The following is a 14,542-nucleotide window of genomic DNA, read 5'->3' on the forward strand; positions in this document are numbered from 1 at the left end:
CCATTCACGTTTAGGTAATTATCGATATGTATGTTCCTATGACCATTTTCTTAATTGTTTTGGGTTTGTTTTTGTAGGTCCTTTTCCTCTCTTTTGATTCTTACTTAGAGAAGTTCCATTAGCATTTGTTGTAGAGCTGGTTTGGTGGTGCTGAATTCTCTTAGCCTTTGCTTTTGATTTCTCCATCGAATCTGAATGAGATCCTTGCTGGGTGGAGTACTCTTGGTTTAGTACTTGCATCACTTTAAGTTTATCACGCCATCACTTTAAGTATATCATGCCACTCCCTTCTGGCTTGTAGAGTTTATGCTGAGAAATCAGCTGTTAACCTTATGGGAGTTCCCTTTTATGTTATTTGTCATTTTTCCCTTGTTGCTTTGAATAATTTTTCTTTGTCTTTAATTTTTGCCAATTTGATTACTATGTGTCTCGGCATGTTTCTCCTTGGGTTTATCCTGTATGGAATTCGCTGCACTTCCTGGACTTGGGTGGCTATTTCCTTTCACATGTTAGGGAAGTCTTCAACTATAATCTCTTAAATATTTTCTCTGATCCTTTCTCTCTCTCTTCTCCTTCTGGGACCCCTATAATGCAAATGTTGTTGTGTTTAATGTGCCAGAGGTCTCTTAGGCTGTCTTCATTTCTTTTCATTCTTTTTTTTTTATTCTGTTCTGCAGCAGTGAATTCCACCATTCTGTCTTCCAGGTCACTTATCCGTTCTTCTCCCTCAGTTATTCTGCTATTAATCCCTTGTAGTGTATTTTTCATTTCAGTTATTGTATTGTTCATCTCTGTTTGTTTGTTCTTTAATTCTTCTAGGTTTTGTTAAACATTTCTTGCATCTTCTCAATCTTTCCCTCCATTCTTTTCCAAGATCCTGGATCATCTTCACTATCATTATTCTGAATTTTTTTTTGGAAGGTTGCCTGTCTCCACTTCATTTAGTCGTTCTTCTGGGGTTTTATCTTGTTCCTTCATCTGGTACATAGCCCTCTCTCTTTTCATCTTGTCTATCTTTCTGTGAATGTGGTTTTTGTTCCACAGGCTGCAGGATTGTAGTTCTTCTTGCTTCTGCTGTCTGCTCTCTGGTGCATGAGTCTATCTAAGAGGCTTGTGGAAGTTTCCTGATGGGAGGGACTGGTGGTGGGTAGAGCTGACTGTTGCTCTGGTGGGCAGAGCTCAGTAAAACTTTAATGCACGTGACTGTTGATGGGTGGGGCTGGGTTCCCTCCCTGTTGGTTGTTTGGCCTGAGGCAACCCAACACTGGTGCCTACCTGGGCTCTTTGGTGGGTCTAATGACAGGCTCTGGGAGGGCTCATGCCAAGGAGTAATTCCCAGAACTTCTGCTGCCAGTGTCCTTGTCCACATGGTGAGCCACAGCCACCCCCCACCTCTGCAGGAGACCCTCCAACGCTAGCAGGTAGATCTGGTTCAGTCTCCCCTGAGGTAACTGCTCCTTCCCCTGGGTCCCAATGCACACAGTACTTTATGTGTGTGCCCTCCACGAGTGGAGTCTCTGTTTCCTCCAGTCCTGTCGAAGTTCTGCAATCAAATCCCGCTAGTCTTCAAAGTCTGATTCTCTAGGAATTCCTCCTCCCGTTGCCAGACCCCCAGGTTGGGAAGCCTGACCTGGGGCTCAGAACCTTCACTCCAGTGGGTGGACTTCTGTGATATAAGTGTTCTCCAGTCTGTGAGTCAGCCACCTAGCACTTATGGGATTTGATTTTACTGTGATTGCGCCCCTCGTACTGTCTCATTTTGGCTTCTCCTTTGTCTTTGGATGTTGTGTCTTTTTTGGTGAGTTCCAGTGTCTTCCTGTCGATGATTGTCCAGCAGCCAGTTGTGATTCTGGTGTTCTTGCAAGAGGAAGTGAGAGCACGTCCTTCTACTCTGCCATCTTGGTTCCTCTCTCTCAAATCTTATTATTATATCACCTGAGATGGTGAAAAGGCCAGGATGAGGTTAGATCCAGGAGGGATGCTAGGTCTTTTGGATCTAACCAAGATCCAGAATTTACTTAGTTCTGGGTCCAGTTTCTTAGATTGCTATGCTCAGAATCTTAACTTTATTTCCATTTATTATAATCTTGATAAATTATTAGCATTTAAATGAACATTTAAATCTCTTAGTAGAACTAAAATATATTTTTATATAAGTACTATTTTCTCATATAAGAAGCAGAAAAGATTTACCTATAATAAACATTATGCCTGGGGGAGGGGAGGGAGGAAGGACAATTTCGTACACTATCAGTGGGAATGTAAACTGGTATAGCCTTCTGGGATGATGACCTATTAAAAACTGTGCTACATGTGCCCTTTGATCCAGCAGATATACTTGCACAAAATTTTTAAAGATATATTCATTTATTCACCCTGCAAATTGCTGGGAATAAGCTACTAAATGAAATAGACATGATACCTCCCGGATAGAGGGCACAGTCAAGTGGAGAAAGGCAATATAAGCACTCCAACTAAGAAATAACAACGGACACATGGTACTAAGCCCTATACAGGCAGCAAATGGGGATGACAGATAAAATAATGGGGATGACAGTGCCCACGTTAGGGAGTAGGAAGGACCCCTCTGAGAAGGTCTCATAAGCTACCAACTGATGAATGAGAAGCAGCCAACCAGGCAGGAGAGAAACCGAGTGAAGACCTGAGGCAGGAAAGAGCTGGTGGTTTTTGAAGAACAAAAGAAGGTGCATGTGAGAAGGAAGGAGTGTGTGAAGTGGCTGGAGAGGAACACAGGGAATGGACCAGGCAGTCCCCTGGAAGCCACAACAGGCAGTTTTGGTTCTGTTCCAAGTACATTGGAAGCCACGATCCTTTCAAAAATAGCAGTCAGGTTGCTGAGTGAGAGGAGGATTGGGTGAGAGGTGAGAACGGAACAGGAGCTCAGTCCTAGGCCCATTGCCTAGGCTGCCTAAGAGATGCCAGGAATCTGGTGAGTGTGGATGCCCAGAGAAGGAGGGAACTAGATGGATTCAAAATAGATTTTGTAAGTAGATTCCATCTGGTCAAGTTTATCTCCAACCAACCACAAGAACCAAAGAAAAATTTCCTAAAGAAACACATTGTTGAAGTGAACATGAGGCTCATTTGGAAAATTCCTCCATTCACACTCTTTATTACCTTATAAAAATATTCCCACAAATAAGCAATTGCCTAATCAGACTAAACAAAGCCAAAAGGTGTTGACCCTAATCCACAGCATAAGTAAAAAATTTTTAAATGTGCATTCACCCATATTTACCCTTCTGAAATTTGGGCTTGAATCAATATATGATAAAAAAAATTGCACAAATCTTTTGAAAGAAAGAATCCCAGGAATTACAGAACCATGGTGACCATGCTGCATACTCTCTAATAGAAAATTAGATCAATAGCTCTATTTTCACTGATTTTTAAAGTTGCAGACTGTTCTCTGCAAATGCACAATTATTGCATTCTCTGAGATTTCTGGATGCCTTCAAGTGATGATCCTAATGAAAGAAGTGTATGATTTCCATTATCTCAAATAACAAAAAGTGATGTATCACTACGTTGGCAGGCCATTTCAGGATGCATGTATCATTTTGTTAATGCATGATTTGTGGAACTCATACCTTAATTAATGAAGTTGTGGACATTCAAGAACAATTAAATATCAAGAAGTAGTGATGTCTGACATATAAGATATAGTATATACATGTTTCCAGTCAAAACAAACAAAAACCAGTGAAGGCTTGCCAGTGAAAGCAGTCTTATTAACATCCTCTACTTGGTGAATAATAGAACTGCTGTAGATAATGAGCATTAGAAACATCATGGAAACCTCTGAAGCCACTGCCTCTTAAATAAACACTCATTTTTATTGTTTCACTTCTTATGCCATGGTTCAATTTCCAGCAGATTGAAGAATGGTCTCTTCTTACACCTACGATGTATTGTATCTATTGTCCAATTCTTACATTTTTAATATGATGCATCAAACGAAGCACAATACACACATACAATGAAGCTCCTTTTTAATGATTATGATTATTATTGTTATGATCCTCATTTTTATTTCAGCTTCTTGAGTAAAAGCCAGTTTCAAGTTGGGCTTATGTTTCCAAAGCCATTATCTGGAGAGTAATAACATAACCACTCCACAAAAACTATTGGAAAATCCTCCCTTCTTTCCTTTTCACAAACATAAACAAAAATAGCAAGTGAGAACACTGCTTAGTCCAGAAGACACACTGCAATGCACTCCCCAGCAGGAGTAACCTCCAGGCCACCTTCCTATCACCATGTAAATGTGGCCCCAACACAAGGATGCTTCATTACCTTACTGAGGTTCCCAATCCTGCAAAGAAAAAGCAGTGTTGGCTTAAAACACTGTCAAGAGCACATAGAAAGAAGATTAGGGGAGTCCTGTCTGCCTACAGAACGGACAATGGGATCCATCCTTGCTTTCTACAACCCTCCTTAACAGGGACAAGTAGATGGAGCCAGTCTGAATCAGGCCAAGTCTGGTACATTACTCTCCTATGAGGGTGCCCATACCCTATTTACACCACCCAACCAAAAATCCTTAGATGGTATTTCAAAATACAAAAATGAAATACCAGTTAAGTCCTTAACCTGTGTTCAGGCGAGGAAAGAGTGAAGTGATAATCAACACTTTTAAGTCTAATTAATTAAAATTGTCAAAGAAGAGACTTCCCCGGTGGTCCAGTGGTTAATACTCCACACTCCCAATGCAGGGGGCTCAAGTTTGATCCCTGGTCAGGGAACTAGATTCCTCATGCTGCAACTAAGAGCCCGCATGCAGCAACAAAGATCCCACGTGCCACAACTAAGACCCAGCACATCCAAATAAATAAATAAATAAATAAATAAATAAATAAATATCTATATAATTGCCAAAGAACTGGAGCTTTAGGAAAGGTAAATCAGAAAAAAAAATTGAGTCATATCTAGAATTTAGTCCACAATGCAACTTATGGGTATTCCTAGGAATATCATAATTCACTGCTATCACTTTTTAAATTTCTTTTGTCTTTAGCACAATAATGCTTTGAAGAAATTGCAAGATATTAAATTATGGAAAAAGGAAGGAACTGAAAGTTCATTATGTTTTTCTCTTTTTCCCTGCCCCAAAGTTTAGAATGTTATTCATAAAAGCTTTCTGTACTCACATTATTTTTAAAGAAGTTTCTTTTTAAATTATAAAACTAATACATTCTCATTACCAAAAATAAGAAAATACATACAACCATAATGAAGAAATAAAATACATCCATAATCACTTCATTCAAAAAATAAGTTCTAGTATATTAAGGTGGTTCATTCTAGTCTTTGACCATATGTATGTATTTTTCATTATGCTATAAGAAAAAAGCCCCAGTATACATACATATAAACCCAAAACTCTCACCAATGTTAAACAAATTCAGATACTAAATTCAGAAGCAATCAACACTTCAATTGCTGAATTCTGCATTATACAAATCACTAAGTTCAATAAAGCTCATCCCAGCTTCTATCGCCTTACATTTGTTAACTAGTCCAGTCACAGACTAGTGAATATACTTAATGCCACTCAGCTGAAACTTAAAAATAGTTAAAATAGTAAATTTTGTTATGTATATTTTACCACAATTTTTAAAAAGACAAAAAAAAATCCCACAAGATTTTTACGTATAAGGTGTTTTTTTCCAACTCCTAGACTATAAAATCCTTTCTGTCTAGAATATTCTGATTAAATGGTTTCCCTGGTACTAAAAAGCTTCCAAAACCTGATGCACAAATACTTATAATATTGTTTTTCTACCAAACATTTAAAAAAATATTCTGGAATGTTAAGAGTGCTCTTAACTAAACTAAAAACTAAAAAGGTGCTTTAGTAGCTTTTCCCTATCCCATAACTTGAGTTGGAGTCCAGGAGTTTAGAAGTGCACAAGTAAACAGCAGTGAGCAGGGTATCTGCTCTAGAGGAAATGTAATTAAAAGTGCACAGAGTTAACCTACTTCACTAGGCAAATTAATTTTTTTAAAACTTATAAATGAAAAGAAACACAATAGAAAGATGTCATCTGAGTATTATCAGGGATCTGATTTTGCAATGCACAGCTTATATATTTCAAATATCCAAGGCACCATATGCATTTAGTCCAATTTTATTTCCAATTGTTTTCATTCAAAACTTGTATTAATAACTGCTTGATGTGATGGTTTTCTTCTTCAGATTTGTAGTGTCTTTCAAGAAAATTGAAAGCCATATTATTGCTTAACACCTAAAATATATTTTGTTTAACTTTAAATCTACTCACATACACTCAGGCTAAAAATAAATGCTCTTCCACAAGTTAGATTTGGGGGAATTTTGTAGGCTTTGTTTTATTTTTTCAGTTTTAATTGGCACCATGAGAAGCAGCCAACTAGATCCTTTTTCAGTGTAGTCAAGGTTAACTTTTTCACTTCCACACCACGATTAGTTTATCATCTGGTACCTTCCTATTAAAACTGGTTTTTAGCCTGTGAACTTTTCTTTCAGCTTCCAACAGAGGATTTCATTGCTTCAGGAATTGAGGTGTGTCTAAGTTTTTACCTGGGAGCAAAAGTGATGCAAGCGTTTCTGGTTTAGGGTGGGGAGGACCTGCATAACAGGCTATCTGCAGACTCCTGAAGACTCTTGCTGTCCTGAAGACAGCAGAGACGCTGAGAGGGCTTTCCTGAGACATCGCATGCAGGCGGTTGGAAGGACTAAAGCAGCAGCTCCCTTGGATTTGTTCACCAAGGAAATCAGAGACAATGGCTTGGCTCCTTTTCAGAACCACAGGGGCTCTGGCCATTTTAATGGTAAGTCCTATTTTTTTCTAATAATTGCAAACTTTCCCTGTTTCCTTCCTTGTTAGAGAATGCTATATTTGACTGCTGAATCCCTATTATAAATTCTAAAAAGAGTTCAGCGGAAATAAACATTTTAAAATGAAACTGTAAAGATTACCAATTTCCCCCTTTTGTTGCTTTTTTTAATGTTGTGTTTTCACATAAGAAAATAAGGCAGATGATAGAAATGAATTTGAAAGTTGCCATTTAGCATTTCTTTAGGTAAATAATTAACTAAAGAATTAAATAATCCTGGTCTCAAGTCTATTTTCCACAACACCTTCACTTTCTTCAAAGTAATGCTTTTATTCATCTTTTTATTCATGCTTTTATTCTAATACACAAACTAAAACACATAAAGGAGAACAAGCTCTATTTTCCAAGGTTTTATATCTCTTAAGCATATGGCTAAGAATTGTACATGCCTGGTCTTGATACCTGACATGTTTTTAAGTAGTCAAAGACCATGGAATTAGAATCAAAGCAATGTTTGACTCTAGAGAAGTTGGGAGGGTTATTAAGAAAACAGCGTTTTACGTTTAGCCTTTACGTGCAAAAGACATCCAACCTTTGGGTACAAAAGAAGACAGAATATTTTATAAGCCAGTTTTTCAGAAGAGTAATACTTTTGTGGATTGGGAAAGTTTTATATAATATTACATAAAAGAGAAGTGGAATCTGGAGAGCAAAGCACTAGCCTGGATGTTACAGACTAGTTTTTTCCTTAAATGTGTTGTTTTAGTAAAGAAGAAAACTTGTCACAATATTATCAGTTACACAAAGATATCAAAATAGTGAAATATACCATAATGAATATTTTTTAAATTCCTAATACTGATTCCTCGTTTTATCAATAATAAATTGGGTTGGCTTACACATCAGTTTCCCTCATTTCCTCATCTAAAAAAAATGAGATAATTGAACTTCAAGAAGTTATAGGGAGATAGTTCTCAAGGAAGAACATTCTAAAAATTAAATATGTTTAAAATTAGAATAGACTGCCTGTGAGCCAGTTTCCCAGCCTTCCTTCTCATGGCAATGGTGAAGCAGAAAAATTGGTATCACACCCTTCTGTTTGAGTCTGTTTCTATTATGACAGTATAACTAATTGTTTTGGCAATCTAATGAATTTAATTGACCCAGGAACGTTGTAAAAAGAAATGTGACAATTGTAATGACTTCCCCACTTTTCCAGATGGTCCTTTCTGAACTAAATGAACTGCAGGTAGCCTCATAACCCATCTGTCCAAGCCAATGACCAACCTGGGAAGCTAGGGGATATGTGGAAGGGAATGTCGGAATAGTGTTGTCACGGAGTTTGACGGCCACATGCTTAGAGGAGCTTCTTTCCCTGCTTTGACATGTACCACTCTCAGTTACCATTCTGGTTCTGGAGTGACTGTAAGATCCTTATACTGAGGGCTGTTTTATTCTTCTTTTTATCCCCAATGCCCACCATAATATCTGTCTTACAGTGGATGCACAATTGTTTGAAGAATGGATAAATGAATGACTGAATGAGGTCTCTCTCAACTATAACTTCACCTCACGGTGCCTCTATAATGCTAGTCATGGAAGAAGCTATGAGGGGTTAGAACATTTTGCTCCCCTCAGGAAAATTTTACAGGCACACATACACAAACACACAAGCTATTTAAACAACAATATAACTTCATACATAATTGTTAAACTGAGAGGTCTGGACCTGCTCTTTCCAATATGGTAACCAGTAGCCACATGTGGCTATCAACCACTTGAAATGTGGTTGATCTGTATTGAAATGTGCTGTTAAGTATAAAGCATACACCATGTTTTGAAGATTCAGTATGAAAAAAAAATGTAAAATTTATCATTAATAATTTTTATGTTGATTACATATTGAAATGGCAATATTTTGGACATATTAGTTTAAAATATATTAATAAAATTAATTTCACCTTTTTAACCTTTTTAATATGAATAATAGAAAATTTAAAATTATATATGCAGCTCACATTTGTGGTTATTATATTTCAACTGGATGGTGCTGGTCTACTCTTAATGCTATTAGTGGAAGGCAGTGTCAGTCAGAGGTGAGGTAGGCAAACCAGGCTCCATGGACCAGGTGAGATTTGAGCTGCTTTTTGATAAGTATAGATGGGCCACAGGGAGATATCTTCGGTTATCAGCCCAGCACATGCAAAGGCAGGCGCAATTACGGCACTTGCCTAGAGGCAATGGACACACTGATTTGGCTGGAATGATAGTCTGCATTGGAGAATCTGGACATGAAGTTAAAAAGGCAGATGAGGGTCAGACTGAAAAGTGCATTCTGTGAAGGGTAATGAAACCCTTTTAGAAGTGGGGAGCCACCCAGAGTTTCGAAATAGCTCGGTGATGGGAAAAGACAATGTTTTTAAAAGCACTGTGGAGTGGGAAAGCAAATCTTTTGTTATTAAAGGGTGGGGTCTGAAAGCTGGAAGACCTGTTTGGAGGTTTTGAGTTAATGCCACCAACCTATGACCATACAAGTGTTGCCTAGAGAGGTAACATATGAAAGCTAAGTCACAGACTCCATTCTATGCCTGTACCACTGACTCATTCCAGGCCTTGCTTCCTTAGCTGTCAGATAAGAATAATCATATCCCCCTGACTAATGAGAATGACCACAGTAAGAATAAAGGAGCAATGTGCACAGGAAAGTGCTCTGGAAAACATAAAGTGCTTTGTAAGACTCTAATTCCTATTATTTGTAATATTTTAGTAATAAAGATGAATCTTGATTGATGAAGCAATCCAATTTCCAGTACTAATAAATATATGAAAATTAATTTCCTCCTGAGCCTTTCCGAAAGTTAAGATTCTAAAATCAGAATAACCTTGCCAAGAAATTCCAGCCAGCCCTGCCTGACTTGAGCAAAACTTAGGAAAGATGTCATTACTTCCACCTATTACCGCTCCCACTTACTTAATACCCGAAACCGGTTTTCACTTAGAACACTCAATGTCCATGACGTTTCTCATAAACTTCTTAGCCTTTGTCTCTTCCTTTCCTGTTAAGAGTCATTCTGGGGCTTCCCTGGTGGCGCAGTGGTTGAGAGTCCGTCTGCCGATGCGGGGTACACGGGTTCATGCCCTGGTCCGGGAAGATCCCACATGCCGCGGAGCGGCTAGGCCTGTGAGCCATGGCCTCTGGGGCCTGCGCGTCCGGAGCCTGTGCTCCGCAGCGGGAGAGGCCACAGCAGTGAGAGGCCCGCGTACCGCAAAAAAAAAAAAAAAAGAGTCATTCTGATAGCCTAAGGTGAGGGCTTGCTTTGGAAAATTCATTACAAGAATTACATAGGCAATTGGCTACTATCCATAATTATACTATGAATAATTGAATTTGTATAATATGCACATTTTTCTTGCATGGCCACTGCACAGTTGGCCAGGCTCTACACTGCACAATGCCAGGAAGTGCATTCACATATACTACAATGTGAACAGTGCCCCCTGGAGCTGTGCAAGGAGCAACCTACTCAATTGTATGGTGGAGCTCTGGTTCTTATCTTTTTCTTTTTTTTTTTTTTTTTTTTTTTTTTTGCGGTACGCGGGCCTCTCACTATTGTGACTCTGGTTTTCCTGTAAAAGAGATTGTGCCTGGTCCATCCCTCCTCTCACGTGTGGCTGAGTTGTTCTTATGAACTGAGAAAGTAATACAATGACTACATTGCTCTGGTCTTTTCTCCCAAGTAACTCATGATGTTGTTTAATAAAGAGCAGCAAAGCTGTAAAATCATTTTGAGACCTGTTAGAACCACAAGTAATGGTTCTTTTTCATGACAATTTTAAAAAACACCCTTTGAAATAAAGATTTTACTGAAATTTTTAGAATGGAAGGGTCCTGGCATTCTATGTCTGGTATGATTATTCCTTTGGTTCAGACTGGGACCTGCCTCTTTATTATAACCTTCCAAAATAAACAATGTAATAAATCTACATTGTTTCAGGAATAACTGCAGCCTTTGCCAGGAAGAAATCTAAACTATCATATAACTTTCTTTCTATGACTAGCTTTTTTTCTATTTATTTACATTGACTTTGGTTAGAATCTAGTGTAGTGGTGATGTGCATGCTTTAGAGTCAGGCTGCAGGGGTTCAAATCCTGGCTCTCCTGGGGCTGTTAGTTGGGGCAAAGTACTCATTCTCTCATGTCTCCATTTCTTCATCCATGAAATAAGGATTACAATAATAGAATCTCCTTCAGATGACTGCCATACTAAGTGAGATAGTAAACATAAAGCTCTATGAATAGCAACTGGCACAAAAAAATAGTCATTTTTTTCTTCTGATTTATTTTTCACAATCTTTTCCCTAACAGATTCTCTTCAGATTAGGTAATCCGTGAGTCACAAAATAGTGGTTAAACATCTGCTGAGGGACAGGTGTTGTACGAATTGCAAGAAGAAAAATAATACAGAAGCAATGATTTGGGAAGTTTGCAATTCTCTTAGCTTGATATCACAATGCACATAAAGCCATAAGAAATAATGAATCATGGTAAACCATTACGAGCGAAACTGCATGTTATAGAATATGTGTTGTACAAACTGAGAAAAGGAGACATCAGTAAGGACAGTTTCATGGAGACTGTTGGAACTTGAAATGATCTTAAAGGATGAGTAATATTTAAGTGTGTGAAGGGAAAGAAGAATGCATTCCAGGGGGAAAATGACACAGATGAAGGTCCTGTATGCCCTTGAGAAAGTGAAGACCCTGGCCCACCTGGCTTCATTTTATCTTTATTTTTAGTTTTTTTCAGATCAGTATGAATATTAAGCTCAAATTTAAATTGAACTAGTAAGGCAGAGATGCGCAAATCCATGTCCCACAGAAAACAACACTAGTGGTTGGAATAGCATATCCCGATCTTTTACGTTTCATTCTCTAAATTAGACCAGTTCCTTTCCACTCTCTCCACTCTTATATGACTAAGAAAATGCCTTACCCTGCAATTGCAACTAACTAATACAGCATTGCCTTTGTACAAGTCAGTAGCGTAGGTCATGGCTTTTAATAATCTCCTATGGCACTTTCTGAAGCTTATCACAATGATGCTCATCATTGTTTCCCAAAGCAATAGCTTCCATAGCTTCCAGGAAGTGTTTATAGAGCAACCAGGTAAGAAATGTTTGGTTGCTGCAACAACTGTTAGAATTTTGAAAAGTCCAATAGATTCTCCTGTGTATCATTGAAATGCTGTAGTCAGATTAAAGAACTGAAAGAACTTGTTTATACGAAGAGTATTTTCTTTTTTTTGGAAGGATTTTGCCCTTTGAATACTGCATCTCCAAATCTACTTCTTTTGAAATAGAAACAAACTACAATATGAACAGCAGAATGTAAAAACCAGGATTATTATCTTATATAATTACTTATTTGAAGAATTCACATTTAATTTGACTTTATTTAAATGTCTACAGGTGGTCCTTTTGGTTCATGGAGAATTGAGAATAGAGGTAAAGTATGAAAAAGTTTTTTGTAATTAAAGTAACAGTTTAGTTAAAAAATTAAAATTGTCCTCAGGAAAAATAAATATTTAATGTTTTAAATTATTTAATAATTTAATTGTGAAAATATAATTAAAATTCTAATTGCTAACCTAATAATATTTAAATACTAGCAAGAATAAGTGTCATTATTGTAACTTATCTCATGCATTCTTCTTATCTTAAATAAATCAACAGGTTTTCATTAAACCTGTCTTTTATGCACAGAATAGTTAGACGTTGTTGAATATATATAGAAAATATAAAATATGATTAAATGCTAATATTAAAAATCATATAGCTCTGTAGCTATTCTAGTTATTTAATGTTTCTTCTTTGCTTGACAGTGTGAGGGAGAGAAAATTAGATATTTAACAGTCTGAGAGATCTTGAAACATAGGAGGCTCCTCAACCTAGGTGTCTATAATTAATACTCAAAGCAAAAATTTCCAACAATGTGCATAATAAAATGGAATCCCTTTTTACATAAGACAAAAGGACAACATGGAGAATATGAGACAGCGGTACAAGGCAAAAGGAGATACAAACGTGAATGGGTGAAATTTGCAAGACCCTGCAGAGAAGAAGAAGACAACTCAAAAAGAAATCCAATTGCCACAGTAAGTCTCATGAGCAGAAGTAATTTTCAGAATAAATGTACTAGATGTAAATTAAAATAATATGGCAATTCCAATTAGCAAAATGCAGACTGAAGAGTCCACAGAACAAATAACCTGGTATCTTCAACAAAACAAAAAACACAGTAATAATAGTAATAACAATTTAAAAGAGAGAAAGATGAAGGAGCTATAGCTTCTAGAGTAATAAAACATAATTAAGAGACATTTCAATCAATTTCAATGGATACACCTTTTTGGATTCAGATTCTAGCAAACAAATAGAAAAATTATATGGAAAGTGCTTTGTTTGGGACAGCAAATTATGCTCAGAGAATAAGGTTTTTATCAGTAATTTATTTAACACGGGTTCACTGCAGGAGTTATAATAATTTCACAAGCCAATAACATATAAGATAATGTCTCTCAATAAACCAATAAATACCGTACTCCTAACCACAAGTAGATTAATCACACTATTGTTCCAGGCAAGGGAGAGGTTAAAGGAATAGAGTACAAATGTAGTTGAGTTGTACTTTTCTACGAGTTGGTTCTTGGGAGAGCCAGTTTAGTCAACCACAAGCTGATGTCCAGTGCAAAAACACAAGTCCCTTATCACTAGAGCACGTTACTAGGGAACAGAGGCGGTGGTACTGGCAAGCAAGATCGTGGTTTTCACCACTGCCAGGCAAAGAGCTGCCTTGCCCAGGCAGGAGCTAATAATGCCCCAAGGTCTTCAAGAGAGCTATTTAGGTCAGCAAAGAGTTGCCTTGCCCAGACTGAACACTCTCAAGAGGTCCTCATAATCTCTTGATATTTAAAGCTTAAATGTCCCCCAGCCATAATTAATGGCTGCTCCACATGTTCGTATCAATAAGCCCCCAACATTGCTCCCCAATAGCTGAGCTACTGAGTGTTTATTGACAGCCACGGATGTCCATGACGACATCCTGACACAGCTTTCTCAACATAAGCAACTTCACTCTTAGAACAAAACAACTGTATTCTTAGATTTTTTTTTTAAGTGGATTTGAAATCATACCATACCAATACACAGCAATAAGATAATTAAAGATGGTTGAGAGTCAACATTGGATTGGCCATGTATTCAGAATTGTTGAAGCTGGGTGATGAGATATATCAGGTTCATTATACTCTTCTAACTTTATAATATATTTGAAGTTTTCCCTATTAAAAAGTTTAAAAAATAATAATAAAAGCAATGCATTCTAATATTAACACTTACTATATAATCCCTTTCCCTTTTTTCTCCAGCTCCTCCTTTTTAAACTAAAATAAATGTCTTTTTTGTTTTTCTAATGTTACCTGCGAAGGAAGGGAGCATCCAGAAGTAGCCTTGTCAATATTAAGTGTCCTTGACTTTCTCTCAACCTTTTAACATCACCATGGTGACCACAATCTGGGCAAATATTCTAAAGCCAGAATGATTAACGACACATTGGTCCATAGTGGTCAACAGAAGCAAAAATTTGAGTTTATTTCACACTCCTACTATCTATCAAGGCAAAAAAGGAAACAGCACAGTATCAA

General features: G+C 37.3%; 1 protein-coding gene across 1 annotated transcript in view; it reads left to right on the forward strand.

The window, feature by feature from the left end:
* Positions 1–6,635: 6,635 nt before the first annotated feature.
* The window catches only part of DSG3 (desmoglein 3), a 28,552-nt gene continuing 20,645 nt past the window's right edge, over positions 6,636–14,542 (forward strand). The window contains exons 1-3 of the mRNA XM_022586898.3: positions 6,636–6,834; positions 12,309–12,344; positions 12,866–12,994. Coding sequence (XP_022442606.3) covers positions 6,787–6,834; positions 12,309–12,344; positions 12,866–12,994 — 213 coding nt within the window. The 5' untranslated portion in view covers positions 6,636–6,786. The remainder of the gene's footprint in view (positions 6,835–12,308; positions 12,345–12,865; positions 12,995–14,542) is intronic.

The sequence above is a fragment of the Delphinapterus leucas genome, chromosome 14 (assembly GCF_059928025.1).
Source record: "Delphinapterus leucas isolate spDelLeu-1000000601 "Yukka" chromosome 14, BTC_Dleu_Yukka2, whole genome shotgun sequence".
Taxonomy (NCBI): Eukaryota; Metazoa; Chordata; class Mammalia; order Artiodactyla; family Monodontidae; genus Delphinapterus; species Delphinapterus leucas.